This window comes from Corvus cornix, chromosome 12 (genome assembly GCF_000738735.6).
Source record: "Corvus cornix cornix isolate S_Up_H32 chromosome 12, ASM73873v5, whole genome shotgun sequence".
NCBI lineage: Eukaryota > Metazoa > Chordata > Aves > Passeriformes > Corvidae > Corvus > Corvus cornix.
Window position 1 is genome coordinate 9,410,315 of NC_046342.1, and position 17,742 is coordinate 9,428,056.

Sequence of the window (17,742 nt, forward strand, 5' to 3'; positions counted from 1 at the left end):
AGGGAGGATGAAAACTCATTAGATTTTGCCTACATCTCTATTTTGTCCATCCTGGGCATGAACAACTTCACATTTTGGGTTGAAAACGATACAGTCCTACAGGGGAAATTAGCCATTGAAGTTCAATTCTAGGTAGAAAAAAGGGTTGCTGAAAGCAACCTTTCCTTGGATCCTACAGTGGAAAAAAGAAACTGTTTTGCCAACTGCAGTAAAAAAATACACAGAGAGGAGACAAGTTCAGCTCCTCTGTATAATCAGGTGTCACTCTGTAGAAGTGAAGAGCAAAAGAAACTGAAGATACAGTTCCTGGGGCATTATTACAGTAAAGCTATGTGAGACACTGAGTCCAGTTTTGGCCTGGTGTGACTCCCTGACCTTGACAGTTTATCTTGGGGAGCTATTTTGGCAGCCAATTGCAGACAGTGTGACCAAAAAGGAATTTTATACACTAGGGCTGATTTTTACACTGTTTTGGAAGCACCTACTACTGCAAGAGGACTCAGTGTAGACTGGTGCCAGCTGGTACAACTGGAACGATGATGAAGAGGAGGAGGAGGATAGCATGTAATCAATAAACTGCCCTGTAGAGAACAGCAGCATCTGAGAAGCAGACGTAGACTTAAAACAACTTTTTCTTTTCATGTTTTGCCATCTTCTTCGAACCAAGTCAGTCCCTTTTATGTAACCAAGCTAATCCTGCTTCAGAAATAATGTAATTTAGGACCATTAAAAACACTAGTATTCACTTACTGGCACTGAAGTTTGTTAGCCAGTGTGTTCAACCATTCCACACAGTGCAAATCTTCAGCCTTTACTGCAAAATTATGTATCTCAATATACCTCTACTGCATTACTGCAAAGCTGACATTTAATTACTGCTTTTCAAATCAACCTTAGCTCTGTGGTGACTGACTACAGATGCTGGACCTAATTGTGCTGAATTGTACCCTGATGCAGACAGCAAAGACTACATGATTACTTCAATAGCCAGAGCTAAAAAAGCAGAAAACAGGGGCAGAGAGTAGAAATGGGGAGAGCAGCAAAGATGAATTTTTCTCTGCCTCTAAATGGTTCCCTTTTGTTCTAGCCATTGCTTGCAGAAACCAGCTACAATCTCTCATTGGTCACATTTGTCATGTCTGTGACTTGCTCATGCCCCGTTGCCACACCAGTACATTTTATCAGTGTGTCAAGGATTGCCTGCTGTGCTGAGCAAAGGCCTTTCCTTACCAGGGAGGATGGAGGAGTCCCTCCAGCTGTTGGGATCCTGGTCTCAGAGCACCTGTAGGCTGGAATGGCCAGAGGGCATTACAGAGCTATTGTTTGTACGCTCGTGTGTAAGTGCACACACGCACACACGGATGTTCACTTTGCAAAACAAGGCTAGCTCAGATTTGCAGCATCAGTCTGCAAGAGCAGTCCTGGGCAGCAATAGCCCAGCAATAGCAGTGTTTGGATCCAGTTCTCTGCCAGCACTTGTCTGTGTAACCACAAGGTGGAAGAACTGCTTTACTTATGGTGCCTTCTCAGCTTACATGAAATGCACACAACTGTGTAGGCAAGTTTTATTACCGTCATTATTTAATTGCTGCAGTGCATCAATGCCCAAGGGCCCCTTTCAGGACCAGAAGTCCTTGTGTTAAGTGTAATATGACACAGTTCACAGTCCAGCACAGAGCTTGCTGCAGACAGATCCCGGGCGCCACGCGGTGCTTCAGGAGATCGCTGCGACCTCTCTGCAGAGTACAGCTGTACCACGAGTCCCCCGAAAAGATCATCACGTGGGGAGCTCCATGAGATCCTGCTCAGATGGAGCACCTGCGTCTCCAGTGCTCTGACAGAGTGTTCCAGGGACCAGCCCCAACTGTGACATACTTGACATCCCCTTTGCCTGCCACCCCCATGCTGTCTCTCAGGCTGTTTGACAGGTGCTTGTTAAGATGTCCATAAAGATCTATTTATGCAGGGAGATGGGCTCTAGAGGTGGTAGCATGTGTGAAACAAGGTCACAAGTGGAAGCTCATGATCCGAATGACAGCTGAGCACAGACATAAGGATGACCTTCAGGAAACCCTGAGTAGACCACATTCCTGAAGTAAATAGTTTGCTACTAACCTAAAAGAGACTTAGCTGCTAGCTCCCTAAGGCCAACAGCCAGACTCCATTGATTTCCACAGAGCTAGAGTTTCCCCTGTAGTCTGTAATCAGCAAACAATCTCCCAGCTTGCCTGAGGAACACCAAGCAGCTTCCAGTTACAAGTGGTGTTCCCCAGGGCTCCACAGTGGGGCCAGTTCTGTTTAATATCTGCATCACAGATCTGGACAAGGGGATGAAGGGCACCCTCAGTAGGTTGCAGATGACAACAAGTTTGGTGGGAGTGTTGATCTGCCAGACAAGACACTACAGAGGGATCTGGGTAGGCTGGACTGATGGGCCAAGGCCAGTCATACAAGGTTCAACAGTTATGAAGTGCTGGGCCCTGCACTTGGTTGTTTCATAGCTGTGCCCATTTGGAAAAAAAATTCAATTTCAATATCTAAAACGAGATATGCAAACCACTGATTAAATAGAATATATCAAAAGAAGTAAGCTTAATTTCCCTGCCAGGCATAAGTCCAAAATTGCAATGCACAAAAGCATTTCCTATATCATTATCAGGACATGAGAGGTTAACTGAATATCTTGCTACTGCTTTGCATGAAATGTTTTGAGTCCTGAACTCCTGTTATGACTCACACCCTTATTTCTCAAATTTGTTCACCCAGGTGCTCCTAGAACATCATTTTATTCCATGTATTTATGGCAATGCTTAATAAGGTATCTAAAGTACTGTATAACACTGTACCTTTAACGAGCTGTGCTCCCAGCTGGCAGCATTACAGCAGTGCTTTCTCAATAACGAGGATCCTGACTTCTGGCTCTGATAAAAAAGATCTTCTCTGTAACACACCTTTTGTGTAGCACAAAGAGTCAGTGGCTAAACCCTGATGTTGTCAAAGAACAACAACAAAACTGCAATAGGAGTAAAGAGCAACAACAGAACTGCAACAGGAGCAAAGAACAACAACAGAACTGCAATAGGAGCAGTGTTTCATCCCGCATCTTCGCGTGAAACCTCAGTATGTCAAGTAGAAACGAAAGGTAATGTGCAGTTTTGCAATGAGAGCAGCACTATTGATTCAGAAAAAGCTCTGTAATAAAGCTACCTTCTGTTTGCTAAACCATGCCATGAGGGGGGCAAATTATGACAAATTATGGTAAAATTATGCAGATCAGCCAAAAAGGTCAGACAGATACTTAGCACCACCAGTTCATGCAATATGGGCAGTTGAAATATATGAAAGAAGAATGAAGTGGTTTTACAGCCTTCCCTGAGGGATGCAGTGTTGGCCACAGAACATCAGACCAGATTGATAATGGCTGGTCCTCAGCTGACAGCCTGCAAATTGTACCTGCTCATGGCGAACCAACAGGTGAGTGTTTCAGCAAGACTGAAAGGCCTACAGCTAATACAAGGTTAAAGTCGCTGCACCATCTAAATGTTTCCCAGGTGTTCTCTTCCTGCTTCTTTACGGTTTCTGAAGTCTTTCAACATGATTTTTTTATGTTACCCATCCCCCCCCCCCCATAGATTGGTTATTTTTCATGCCCTACTTGTTTTTCTGTGTCTTATCTAACTAGATACTGTAAAAAATTATAATAGAGCTAACTAAACCAAACATTTTCATATTTCTAGGGATTAAGAACTAGCTTTTGCTTCTATGATCTGTTTTTTAATCATCAAACTATTGACCTGGAACCATTGTTTAAGAAAACCCAAAAACCCAACAAACAACAGTGTTTGGAACATTAAGGAAAAAGTGCTTGTTTTGCAAATACTGATGTCAATTTTCCTTAAGGGCCTATAGACTAGTAGCCAGATACATATAGCTCTGATAATGGACTAATTTACATAAAAATCACTGCCAGCTTGATTGTAACATTCCCCATGTGGAAATCGGCCGGGGCTGAAAATCACCACTATTTAACCTGAGAGCCTTTATACCTTTGCAGAGACAGCTTTTGGCACAGAGCCTTAACTTCATCTAGAATTTTATGAAGCATTAGCAAAAATACCTTTCGTGCTACAACCCCATTGGACCTGTATTTGGGAATGGAAAAGTACCAATAAGAGCAGGCTGTTTAGTTTTCAAGTCAGCAAATCTTACCTGACACTGGGTCCCTCTAGTCCAGCTGGAAAGTTCTGACAGTAGTGAAATAACAACATGAACATTGGACTTCTGCATCAGCTGTTGTTTTTCAAATCAATGTTTGGCTATTGAATTTGAATAACCTCATGCACACAGGGCTGTGGAGTTACATTCCCCTCTTTCACACAAAGCTGTAGTGGTGGGGTGCACACAGAGTGGTGCTGAGCTCTGCCTGTAGCTGCATAGCTTTTTCATGCAAATGAAACATGTAATACACTGACATTTCTGCATGCAGTAATTACCATGTGCATACTTGAAAAGAAAATGCTGTACATGTAAAATTCTGCTTTTGATCCTGGAATAGAACTGATTTCTGTTTATTTTATGGATATTTGAAGCTCTTGCTGAATAATTCTGTGATTCTTTCAATTTTGATCTCTTGACAACATCAGCTTTTAAATCCAAACTCTTTGTAAACTACCTTTTGAGTGACTGTGTTTTTCTTTTTTTCTGGAATTCTGAGCAGCAGCAGAAATTCATCAAGTAAATTATCTTCCTGGCTTTAAAACCAAAGCTGAAACCTGAACTGTTCCATTTGGTACGTAGTGAATGAGCTTTGATTTGATTTTTATTGTATTTCATTCAAACTTTATTATAAAACATCTCCCAGGGACACTTGCATGAGAAACACTTTGCAAGTAAAACAGCATTGTATTTCCAGTCTCCTGTTTTTAAAGGTTATTGTTACATTTTTGTCATGCTTGCTTATCTCCATAATAATCCCTTGTATGGCAGACAACTGCAGCAGTTAGGTCGTAGAGCTAGATGTCTCTGTAGGTTTTTCTAATGGATTTTTTCCCCCTACTACGAAAGGGTTTCAATGTGTCATTAACCCAGTGACCAGCACTTCTGCAGTCAGACTGTGGGCTGTCCCCAGGCAGCTAAATTTCCAGTGTTCTCTGACTCCAGTTTTGTCTCAGCTGGTTTACTGACATGGAATTTGATGTAGATTTGAGATCCGTCAGAAACCTGTTATGACTTAGATCGAGCAGATGATCTTTATGGATGGTTCAACAGTGGGTTTTATATTGATCCTAATAGTTGGTTCCTTCTCTAGAATTTATACCCGTGTTTTTCAGTGGAACAGCGGTGACTTTCTGCAGGTGGATAATTTCAGGTTTGGATTCAGGTTGGGCATACAAAATGTTTTCTTGACATGCCTTTCCTTGCAAAAATTGCAGTTTAAATCCAAACTAGATATAAATGACAACATGACACTTCTTTTTATTGACTTTTGATTACTATCTATTTTTCAGTCTCAGAGAAGGCTTTTTAAAATGCTAACATTTAACAGGCTTGGTTTCATCCTGCTTCTATTTCTATCATTGGCCAAAAATCCTGCTGGTGGGTCACATCCTCTGAGTAGACATCCCTGTGGATCTCCTAATGCACTTTATAAAATGCATCCAGTAAATCCAATAACAATAGAAATATGATTAAATACACAGTGAACACATGGCTCCAAAAAAAGCAAGCTATAGCTTCACTTTGAATTTTTACTTATAAAGATTTACTTTCCTTATGAAAGTAGGCCATATAAATCTTTATTAATATTTACTTAGCTCATCTAGGGAAATGAAACAGTAACTACACTCTGATCTGTGCAATATCAGAGTAGTAAAAACACATTAAAGTCCTCCTTAAATGCAAGTGAGCAGGACACTGGCCAACTAGGAAGAGCAAGAGAATTGCTAACACGCCTGAGTTTTACAGACATGCCAAGAGGCTTAGCAGCCTTTAGTGAACGTTGCTGTTACAGCGGCTTGCCTGAAATAAGAAACAAAGAAATCAGATTAAAGACTGAGCAGCTTAGGGCAGCAGCATTAGTATGGCAAATTTCCTGGCAAGAGAGCTGTGATTTTGGGCATCAGATGGCTGCTCCATGCTGCAGTGCTGGGTAGCAGTGGATTCTTCATCCCTTCTGAAAAACACTGAACAATAACTGTCAGGAAGGTTTTATCATCTGTGAATACTGGAAAGAGGGTGAATTTCCTGTCCTGTGGTTTTGTTCATCTGCTATTTGGCATCTTTGTGTAAGAGCCTGAGAAGCCATCAAGCAGTAAGCTATTAATGCACCAGCTATGACAAGGCTTTGGAGCAATTTCAGTCTCTGTATAGTTGACGGTTTGTCCCCTCAGAGCACTCCAAAGAGCTGGCTTTACAGTGGGCTGGCTGCAGAGCCGAGGTGAATGCTGGTGCATGAAGGCATGCTTTGATGGGTGAATTTTGAAGTGGCAGTGCTGGCACAAGCAGCTGCTGTGCCACACACCCCTTAGCGAGCACTTGTTCTCAGTGCCTCTCTCTGTGCTGTGCCAGTATAAGCAATTTGTAGCTTCATGGCAACATGGACTACAAAATGATCTGGCTGCAAAATGCTTTTTCAAATCCTGCAGATGAACTGCAGATTTAGTCTTTTTTATGCTCGTTTAGGAGTTCTGACTGCAACATGAGTGAATACCTTAGTTAGCTTCAGCTGAGCCTGATAATTAATGAGAGCAGCGAGCATGTAACAGCTTGGGCTTCAGCATGGGCTGTCCAAGCCAGCTAGAGATCAGACTGAATTGCTCCGACAGCTGGCACCTGCACTATTGAATCTTCACTGCTGATTATTACATCTGGCTTGGGTACATCTATTCAGCTTAAAATCACATCTCACAGCTGCAAGATGGCCATAGCTTTGCCTAAATGGAGGTGTGTCCCTGCTAACGGAAAAGAGGAGATGGAATCAGATGCCTTTAAAAGTCACTTTTCTTCTTACTTTTTTATCTTCTTACCTTTCCCTCTACACTTTATAGTGTACCTGTAGACTGTTCAAGTAGTTAAGTGGGCAACACAACCTTAAAAGGTGTCATTACTGAAGGATGCTCAAGCAATAAACAAATTAAGAACCTCTTAAGTTTTACTTAGTTTTATTTAATTCAGTAGCTGAGCAAGTAGATGCCACATTGTTTCAGCAATACTGTAAAACCCTTTTATGCATGTTCTGTAGGTGACTCCCTGGATGCAGCAGGGCCTTTTAGTGGCTAGTTAAATGCATCACAGATTTGTTACAGAGCTCCTCAGAGAGCTGAAGTTTTCCTATAAAACATGTGGTAGGTCATCTAAATTCAGGTCTCAGTTACCCAGTAAATCTACTACAGTTCTGCAAAGCACCTTCTCTTTTTTTCTTCATGGCAACTGTGTCTATCTAAGCAGCATATTTTCTTAAATCAAATCTGCTTTGAGAAAAATACAGTTCATTCATCCTTCTAATTACTAATGTTCAAATTTAGCCTCAGTTAGTGACCTCTCAATTTGCTGAGATTAGTTCTGCCTGGGTACAAGTGAGACTGGCTACGAAGGCACATGTAATAAGCCCTACATTCCTTCTTCTACTTAACACATCAACAATTAGATATGTGGTGCTGCTTTTCTGTGAAGGGGTAAACAAAATGCCCTTGTTGGCTGCAAACATCTGATCTCTCCTTTCCCAGAAAGGCTCAGTTTCTCAATGCTAGGGCCAAGTATGTTACCAAAAATCAAGGAGGTGAGAGCAGTGCAACAGTGCTCGTGTTCTACCACTGTATAACACTTTCTGATATGTGGATCTCAACATTACAGACATGTGAGCCACTCCCTCTGAACACACCAAGGCAGACCCACAAAATGAGTAGGAATATATTATTATAACTATTTCATATGGGTGAACCTGGGTGGGGAGACCAGATGCCCAAGACTAGTAAATGGAGTAATTGAACTGAAAACACACCCCAGAGGTTCAAATTTCCAATCTGTGCTCTCATTGCAAGACATCTCCCTGTGATCCTCCTCCTCATACTGGGAAGCCTGGAAAAGCCTATTGAAAGGGTATCAAAGCTTTTTATGTTTGGATTCAGCAGTTGTTTTAGCCACATTTGAAAGGAATGAGTCAGGAATTTGTGTATGTGGGAAGTGGTTTCCTCTCACATTACTGCATGTATGGATGAAATATATTTCCTCTACTGTGAAGTTGCTGAGTGAGAAAATAAAGTAGTGCAGCTGACTGGCACTTTAGTGGCTGTACTTGGACCCTGATAATGAAAAGCCAGTGGCCTTGGGAGGCTGGCTTGGATAATGCATTCCACAGAAAAGCTGGTGAAATCACTTGTATTATTATAAAGAATGACTAGAAAAGGACAAAGTGGAGAAGAAATACCAATATTAAAACCTGATAAATTAGAGACCCAGTTCTTTAGTGAAACCTGGCCTGACTGAAAATGCAGAAGGAAATCTAGCTTTAAGACGTGAGCTATAATGCAATAATGAAGATGCCTCCCTCTGTGCTTCAGGCAGTTTTTGTAGCAACCAGTGTTCAGGAATCAGAGGTAATGATAATGGCTTGTGCCTGCAGTCTTTACAGCCGTGGCATGCACAGTATGCGAGGCATTTAACATCAAACTCACCAGCACCACGCAGCGAGACGTGGCAGGGCTGAGTGGATGCAGGTCACCTCCCAGCCCTGGTCGTAGCCACAGCACTTGTAGCATTGCAGAGCAGGCATGTCTCATCTGGTATGAGAATGAACAGCAGAATTTGGGCTGGGGCTAGTGATGCCTTTTCCTGGTCTTAAAATCAAGAGTCAAACACGGTTAGAAGGGGAAAAGGGATTTTACCTTGGTATTTATTTCAAGGATCCTTAGGTGCACACGTCCAGGTCATATGCATCTAAATGCACCCCCCAAGTATATCCCCAAAGATCTGGTATAACATTATAGGTTTTACTAATTAGCATATCTATCAAAGATTCCCCAATGAGAGGCTCAAGTGAGCCCCCCTCCCCAAGGAACCTTCCCCTGGATGGTTCTATCTTGGTTTACAGAATGTGTTCTGGAGAGGACCTTGGGGTCTGGGGCACACTGATCCCTAGCTACGAAGCTTCTAAAATGTTTAGTCTCTCAGCCTGACAAACAAGTCCAAGAATGTAGGCAAAAAGCACTAAGAATACAGAAGTTGTAAAAAAGGTATAACAGGGGTATAAAAGAAAAGGCAAAAAATCTTCATGGCATCACTAGAACCTGCCTGAAAATGAGTGTCCTCAAATCCAGGGAGCTGGTGTGATCTTCCTTTTGTCCTTCAAAGCTGGTTTGAGGCTGGAGTGATAGGCTTCTGTAAGGTCAGGAACTGGTGAACACCCCAAGTGGCTGTTCCTAACTTCTGGGGAACTGAAGGAGAAATAAAGGAGTTTAAGGGCTGGTCAGATAAATGGGCCGAGGAAGAAATGGGATTAGGGGAAGAGAAACAGAAGAGACTTGCACAAAGGTTTTGAGAAAACACTGAGCTTCTGAGGAGAGCGCTACAGACAGCAAAAAATTGGAGAAGGAATAAGACACAGGGGAGTACTAAAAGATTTCTCCATTTGTTCCTTAGCTCAGCAAGGCATTTAAGGTTCTTTTTGACTTGAAGCCCAGAATAGTTACAATTATTTAAAGACCAACACTTTCTTTTCTAAGTACTTTGATGAGCTAGGCAGAAGACAGAGTTGCCAGGTATGTTTTATAAAAAGGATCTTACTGCTGTCAGTAAAGAACTTCTAAAAATAATGTTATACATATGTATATAAAACACATACACTTTGTGGACATTGTGGAACACTTAAAGATAAGGTTTGAAGGTAATTCCTTAGGCAGGGCAGGGCAGGGCAGCCTGTCAGGAGCCACAGCTCCACACCATGCTGGGTCTCTCTGCTCCAGCAATACAAACATGCAGCCCCAGCCTGGCCTGTGCCGTGGGTGCAGCCAGGGGGGATTAGTGAATCACTCCATCAAACACCAGGCAGGGCAGTACACACTGAGACATTCACCAAGAGAGAAGGAAAGTGTACTTCCGCCTACTTTCTATGTATATTTTTGCCATTTCCAAATATTTCCTTTGCTTTCAACCTCTACACGTCAAATGATAGTAAATTGCAAATGTACTAGCTCCAGCTGAGCACAACTGGGGGTGAAATAGCTTTTCTTTGAAGCTGGAGCTAGAGTCCACTTGAAAAGCTGTGGGGAGAGCTACAGACATTTGCAAATGAGAACTGAATTTCTGACCAGGTGATCCAAAGCATTGTGATTCATGAAACTTATTTTCAGAGGAGCTACATAATCCATTAAGAGAGCAGCCAGTGAAAGGGAGCACCCTCGTAGCGAAGACAGCAATCACTAGGTAAACAGCTTATTGAAAGAAGGTTGTTATCTTCCAAATCAGCAGAAAAAAAGCAAAGATTAGATCTTTATGAATATATCTTAACATTTAAAAAAATTATTCTAGCTTTTTATTTTCATTGTTTGGCAGATGATCCTGGATCTCAGCGCACATCTCATGTAGAGGAAAAAATACAGGATCAGGATCCAGGGCAAAATCCTTTTTCTTCTGAACCATCCCCAGGGGGAGATAGGGAGGATCATTCATCCCACCCTGGCTCCACCACGTGTTGTAACACCCTGGGAACACTTCCCATCTCCGTTATTGGCCTCTTGTATTGATGCTCCCTCAGCCTCTTCCCTGGAGCATATTTGGGAGTGCTGGTAGAAGAGGTGACAGCTCTGTGTGTACCAAGGAATTTTCTTTTGGCAAATCAAGGCTTTCTGAGTGGCAATGTGTGTCTGCTGGAACACAGTACAGATGCTGCCCCATAAATTTCAATATTGCACACATGCAAAATGCGTGTGTGTGTTTGCCTGCTGTGGGCAGGGACTGAGGCACAGGCAACCAACCCCAGCAGTGCTGTGTGAGGATAAGTAGTCAGATGCCTGATGGTTTCCTGTGTGAGCACATGTATGAAAACAGACATGAGAAATCTGCAGGGATCCTTATGAAATCAGTTATCTCTGGGCAATTTCAAAATAAAACATTCGCTGGGGATAAAAATGGAGAGCTTCAATTAGCTTTTTGTAGCATTGTATTTCTTTTTTCTTTATTCCCTGTGTGCCACGTGACCAGCTACCATTCCAACATTTTTCTTCATGTATGGGAACTGATGAAGTACTTCAGCACTTCAAGTGAAACTGTAGTATATGCTTTTTCTTCATAACGCCCCACTCATTTAAACAGTCGGTAGCTTCCAGCACTGCTTACATTTTAGAGTTATGGATGATATAAATCCAGCCTTGGTGAGACACTCAGCTACCTGCTGCTCAGATGGAAAGAGGCTGCAGTAAAATATTATTTCAGTGAAACCCACACTTGGTTAAGGTTGGAGAATGCATACTCTGTAATTATTTCATTTTTATTTTTGCATCAGGTTTTGTCATAGAAGAAATCAAGACTCTTAATGACTTTCACAGCAATGTGAAATTACCCATGGACATAGCAGACCTGCAGATTCTTATACTCTCAGAAGGATTTTGGCTGAGTTCTATACCTCTCAATAAGCATGGTTTCTGCTTCTGCCTTCAGACAAGCTACACTTTCAAATAGTGGTTTGGAAATCATAGTCATCCCAAGGGCAACCCAGGAACTGAATGGGGCCCACATAAAATTAAGAAGTTAGTGGCCCCATTCTAGATATTTAATCCAGAAAAAAACCCCATTCCCCTGCTTGATAAATAGTGCTAGACATTCTGAGTTGGGCAGAAAGAGAGACAGACACATGAGGGTCCCCACTGGCAGTCAGACCCCGTGGGCAGCAGGAAAGGTGATGCTCAGTGCAGGTGGCAGAAGGTCACTTGGCCATGCTGCATGAAAAAAACTCTGTTAACTGCCCAGTGCAACTCAAGCTCGCTGATTGCAAGGCCAATATATAAAATATATGTCATTACTCTCCTCAGTTACCAAGACAGACCTTCTCAGAGTATATACTTTCCTTCCATCCAGCTCATTAAATATCAGTCTAAAAAGCAAAGTGCAAAAGAAACTGCCAGCTCACTACTGGAATAAAATTTTAATAGAAGAGTGTCAGCTGAGTTTCACATACATGGTCAAATATGACTAATGAAAGATTGCAAGTATCTCCCTTCTTCCCTTGAAATATTCCAAATAGACTTGTCTTTCAGAGAGTGAAATCCATTAGATTAGCCCAGGCTTTAAACCACAAGAACCATAAGGAATAGACCACAGAGCAGAGACCAAAGACCAAAAAAACCCTTTAAAACATTCTTCCTTTAAAAAAAAAGAAAAAAAAGAAAAAAAAGATGAAAAAACAAAATCAGTAGATACAGTTGCAGAATTTGGAATTTCACAAGGAAACCCATAATGGATACTCAAGAGCATTGCTTCCAGCTGCCTTAAGAGCCATGTAGAGAAGATAGAAAAAAAATACCTTTATTTTGCAGTAACAACAAAAGTTGAAGGATTTCCAGTATTGGATGATTATTGATTGGAAGAACTTTCTGCTGACTTTGTTTAAAAACTTATTAAAGCAGAGTTTGCCTCCGTGATCTTACACCTACAACTGTGCTTGGTTACCAGAGGGGTTGAGATTTTAGGAACTGGTCACTGATTTGTACCACTGAAGTTCATGGTTGTCACAACTCTGTTCTAGGCAGACGATGACCTACATATGAGCAACGGAAAGAAAAAAGGATGGCTGAATAATACAGAAATGATACAAACACAAGAGTACATGTTTAGGCTGTGACACACATTCTGCTTGGGAAACACAAAGGAAGACAAGCAATTAGCTGTAAGGCTCATGGATTTTCTTCTTTTCTACATGTTTTCCTCAATTTTTTTCCCCTCAACTCCTTTATTGTCTGAGCATTCCTCAGTGTCCTACTGGAGTTATCAGGAAAACTTACTGATCTTCCTGCTAACAGTTTTTACATGACAGCTTAATATTCCCTCTGGACATTTATAGAATAATTCATGAATAACAAAAGTCAGAATTGAGAAAGGGCTTTTGGATCATCCTCTCCATCCCTCTCTGCCATAAACACTGCAGTCAAAAAAGCAACAAAAAAAGCTGACATTCTTGCAGCGTAAAACATGATTGAAAGAGAAAATCAAGATGCTCTAAAATATAAACCCTGGAAGTAACTATGGGTAAACTACCTGATGGACTCCCTCATTTCTTTGCCATTTTTTGTTCCACTTTTGTTGCTGCTTTTGTAGTGATCAAAAGCCACTTCTTGCTGACAATGATCATTCTCATACAATATCATAGTTTACTCTTACGTTTGCCTCTGACATTCAGTCTGCATTGCAGCATGCTGTCATTTACAACTGTGGCCCAAGAGCACAACTGAGATTTCCAGTTCTCTTGTCCGTACTGCCCAGGCAGTGACAGATACACTGCAAGGTAGGCACCAGAGAACTGATGAATAGTTATTGGTAATTCAAACGGGATAGCAGTTCTGGTAACAATTTTCATTTTAACCTATTGTCTTCAAGCCCTACAAAGGCTAACACTGCCTTCAAACAGAAGCACTGTTTGAATTGTTCCTCTTCCCTGTGATTATAACCAATTTTGTTGGTAGAGAATTTGCCTTATGCTACTTCTTTAAAGCTATTCCTATTATATAAACCTTTATTGTTTAGCACATCTCTCCTTTCCCTGTAGCTGCAATGCTGATATGCAAATACTGCTCTCATTTATTACTGTTAGTTTGCACCCCCTTCTTCATCTCTCAAAGGAAGTTTATTAATTGAGCTCTAAGGTCCTGGTCACACCAGACCTTGTAAGAAATAGGATCTATGTGAAAATTTAAGATTCTTCTGGTCTTTGGTAGAGATTGCCTACTGACCCTGCTGAAAGACTCATCTGTGACTTGCTGCCAAAGGATTAGTTTTCTGCTAGCACAGGTTCCATCTATTAGCAAAGACAGGATGTCTTGACTGTCCTGTCTGTGCTTTAGATAACATTTGCAGGAGCTGGTGTTCTTGGCTAATGGACCTTGGCTAATGGGATTTTGTTTCACACAAAGGCTTTTCTGTGTTTTCCCTTTGCATCAGTCAATTACAGTCTGGCACTTGTTTTCATCAGCTGAGTTCATCTATTTCTTAGCTTCCTGGGTAGCTTAGTAGATCCAAGTGGGATGAACGGCAGAGGAGGGATTTCCCTGGCTAGAGCTTTCTGTCATATGTCTGCTGTGAACTGAGCCCTGGGCTGCCACTTCGCCTGTGAGGCAAAGGGTCCCAGCAGCCCAGGCTGCACCCAACACTGGAGCTTGCACAGCCAGATTGAAGACGAAGAGCCACACACAAAGGCTGGACAACCTTGGCTTTCAACCACAGAAGTCCAGAGCACCAGTACTAGCAAATTAAGCATCGTCGGAGAAGCACAGCTCAAAGGCAATTCTGTCCTTAAGCGCGTGTTGCCATTTCCTCTCTGTGGGACTCTGCTGTGATCCAGAGCCAATGCAGCATTTGTCTCCCCAAATTCTTCAGTTTCTGCAGAATCTGGAAGCGCTGAGGGTCACTGAACTTCTATTGGTCCACTAAATCTGGGGGAGGAGGGATAAGATCCCGCGGGTTCAGCCGAGCCACAAGGCAAACATCGTAACTGTCGTGCATGAGGACATTGGTGGCCACCACGTTCCACTGGTTCTCCCACGTATCCAGCTCAAGGATCTCTTTGGTGATAACTTCATGACGAGCTGAAAAACAGAGGCAACAACAGCAGGGATCAGGGGGCAAGTCAAACAGGATCAGAGAGGTTTGGGCAGTTGTTATTATGACCTTTCTGAAAGTGGGCAATAAAAAGGTAATTTCTGTGGTGCTAACACTGTGCAAAGAGCACGAGCTACCAACATACAGCAAATGAAATAGTGCAGATGGAAGTCTCCACAGTGCATTCAGTCCTCACGCTCTGGGTTCCAGGGACAAAAGCATCAAGTACTCCATCTTGGTACAAGTATGCAGGTGGCATTTTATCCTGCAATCAGTTGTCAGATGCTCATCTTTTAGAGACAGAGTATTGCCTCTTGTTCACAAGCATGCCTGCATGCAGTGGGTTCTTTTCTTTGCCCTGACCAAGATGCAGTTCTCAGGCTGCTGAAGGCACTCAAGTACTATGGCTTTTCTTGGGTGCACAGTCTGGACATCCTGGCTTCTTCTAGTTGCCTCCTGCACATGGCACATGTGTACCCCTCCTCCACATGCCTCTGACAACCATTGTTGAGGCATAACAAAACTGAGTTGGCCCCTCACAAATAAAGACAGAAAAAACCCTCCAGGGCTCTAAATGCACTTTAGATGCTCTGAAATGCTGAGGAATTGGTCATGGACGAGCAGGTTAGAAGAATGCCATTAAATCACAGCCAATCTCCAGACAAGAAACTTTTTACAGGGACAAACTAAAAATGAAAGAATTGCCATGAAGCAGAGAACCAGCAGTGCTATATTAAACAAGACCACAAACCCTTTCTTTGCTAACAACAGTCCTGAACTCTGCAACAGTTATTACTCAAAGCCAAGTTCTTTCCTAAAAATAAAACCATCTTTCATTTCTGCTCAATTTTCATCTTAAAGTTGCTTTCTCACAGTAAGTAACCTTAGCCTAAACTTTCTTTACTTTGAGCTGAGGACATGCACGTGCTTTGCTGTCAGATGAGCCTCAGGACAGATGTATTAAAAGCAGGGTCTCAGACTTCCAAGAGCAGACAGGTACCAGGATAAGAACCATCATATCAAGAAACATTGAATACTCAAAGCTGTTTGACTGAGTCTTAAGAAACTGGTGACAGGATAAAATTTACAGGCTCCAGACTGAGATTCCCATTCAGCTATCCCTTTTGGGAAGTTTTTTTAAACAAACAAACCACCAGCAACAGCCCTTTCTCACATCTATCAGTTGCACCTCATGGTTTGGGCACTGCCCTTATGTGTAACTGACATTGATTGAAGAAGGGCAAAAGAATGAAAAGCAGAAGAGCATCCAGAGACACAGATTGCTTCTCATGTTGGAAACAGACCACGTATTTCTCCAGGGGACAGCAACCTGGGGGTTTAGTACCCTGAAGACTCCCTGTCATCGTTTAGATTCCATGCAAAATTGGTATTGATGTTACAATAATGTTGTGTGGTGGGATTTAAAATACCCCTAAGGCTCCTTTGCAAGGAGGAGCTTTGGGATGCGGGGAGGTCAGATGGAAACAAGACTTCTTCTCCCAGGACTGCTTTCCTTGCTGAGTAGATACAGGACAGTTCTGTATTCTGCAGGTCCTGAACATGCACAAGATTTGTGGATGTTGCACAAGTTTTGTGGACATTTCTGCACATTTTTGTCGTGCTTATCTAAGGAACCCACTCACCAACCACTCACCATCTCTGTCCTTTTTCATCTGATAAAGGAGGGCAGCACAGCATTTCTACCCCAGCATCCAGAGCCCATTCTCATTTTTCCCTCCTGTTGTGTTACACATAAATGTGATATAATTTTTTTTTGGTCCAAAGCCAGACCTCTGGGACTCTCATAGATCTCCACAAGCTTACTCTCCAGGAGCTTTGAGTAAGATTTCAGGATATAGTCTCTGTTGAATAGTCTTTGTTCCATTCCTTTCTGTGAAACAAGTTATGATGGTTTGCCTATTGAACCTGGATTTTATGGGAGAATAACAACACAATAACAACCCATTCAAGATAAAGACAGCAAACTGCTAAAAAAGCCATTTACATGTGAAGAGAGAAGACATGACTGATAAACAGCAAACAATGTGTGCCAGTACCAGCAAACTCCTGTATGACCCTGCAAGAGTGAAGAGCTTTTTCCTGAGGCAAATACAGAGACACAAACAGACCAAAGCTGTGACACAGGAGGCTCCTGTCTCTGTATTTTTTTATTAGATCATCTCTTTTATGCAATAAATTTTTATGCCTGGATTTTCTTTGGCATGGATGATGACAAAAATGAGACAATCAGAGGAAAAATAATCAAATGCTGGAACCAAGACATTCTGAGAGTGATTGCAACACTTCAGAAAAAAAAATTCATAATTAAATCATCAAAGGCAGATTCAGCAACCCTTCCTTACAAGCCTTGCTGTGTTTTTTCCTGACCCTGGTGACTCCCAACCTTTGGGGTCCCTTGTTTCCCTTTTCTGTGGGATATTCTAACTGGTTTTGTTCCACTCTAGAAATTCTGCTTTCCAGCACATGGAGTGTTAGTTAACTCTTAACCCTTGGGAGATAAAAAGAGTATGTTTTTTAAATAAGGGAAGCAATCATTTCTCTAATCTTATCTTGTTTAAAGGAAAGGAAACAGCACCCTTTAGATGAGAAAGTTCATGTGAGGCGAAGCACTGCTCAAAATAGTCATACTTCAGAAAAAACATTACACCTTTTCTATTTAAAAGAAATGAATTGAAAAACTTCAGTTCTCAAGCCTTATTTTTTTAATTTACTTTTTTCTCTTAATTTTTCTTGGTAAGAACGACAGAAAAGGTGGTGCTTTTCAAAGAGAAGAGCACCTTTGATTCCAGGCTGTAATGCTGGATTTGGGCTTTAATCCAAATAAACTGCTTGAAGGTGCAAATAATACCCGATTCTACCTCACTGATTTGCCTTATTTAATTGCAACTTACTTTTTTTAAGGCTATATCTTAGCAGCCA

The 17,742-nt window shown here is 41.8% G+C and overlaps 1 protein-coding gene and 1 long non-coding RNA gene across 2 annotated transcripts in view; one reads left to right on the top strand and one right to left on the bottom strand.

Moving 5' to 3' along the window:
* The first annotated feature begins 3,053 nt into the window (after window positions 1-3,053).
* Window positions 3,054-16,057, top strand: LOC109143351. The gene is made up of 3 exons (XR_005602973.1): window positions 3,054-3,142; window positions 4,718-4,789; window positions 12,737-16,057. It is a non-coding gene; the product is annotated as an uncharacterized LOC109143351 (long non-coding RNA).
* Window positions 11,462-17,742, bottom strand: part of KBTBD12 (kelch repeat and BTB domain containing 12) — a 33,145-nt gene continuing 26,864 nt past the window's right edge. Inside the window, exon 5 of the mRNA XM_010390084.3 lies at window positions 11,462-14,789. Coding sequence (XP_010388386.1) covers window positions 14,620-14,789 — 170 coding nt within the window. The 3' untranslated portion in view covers window positions 11,462-14,619. The remainder of the gene's footprint in view (window positions 14,790-17,742) is intronic.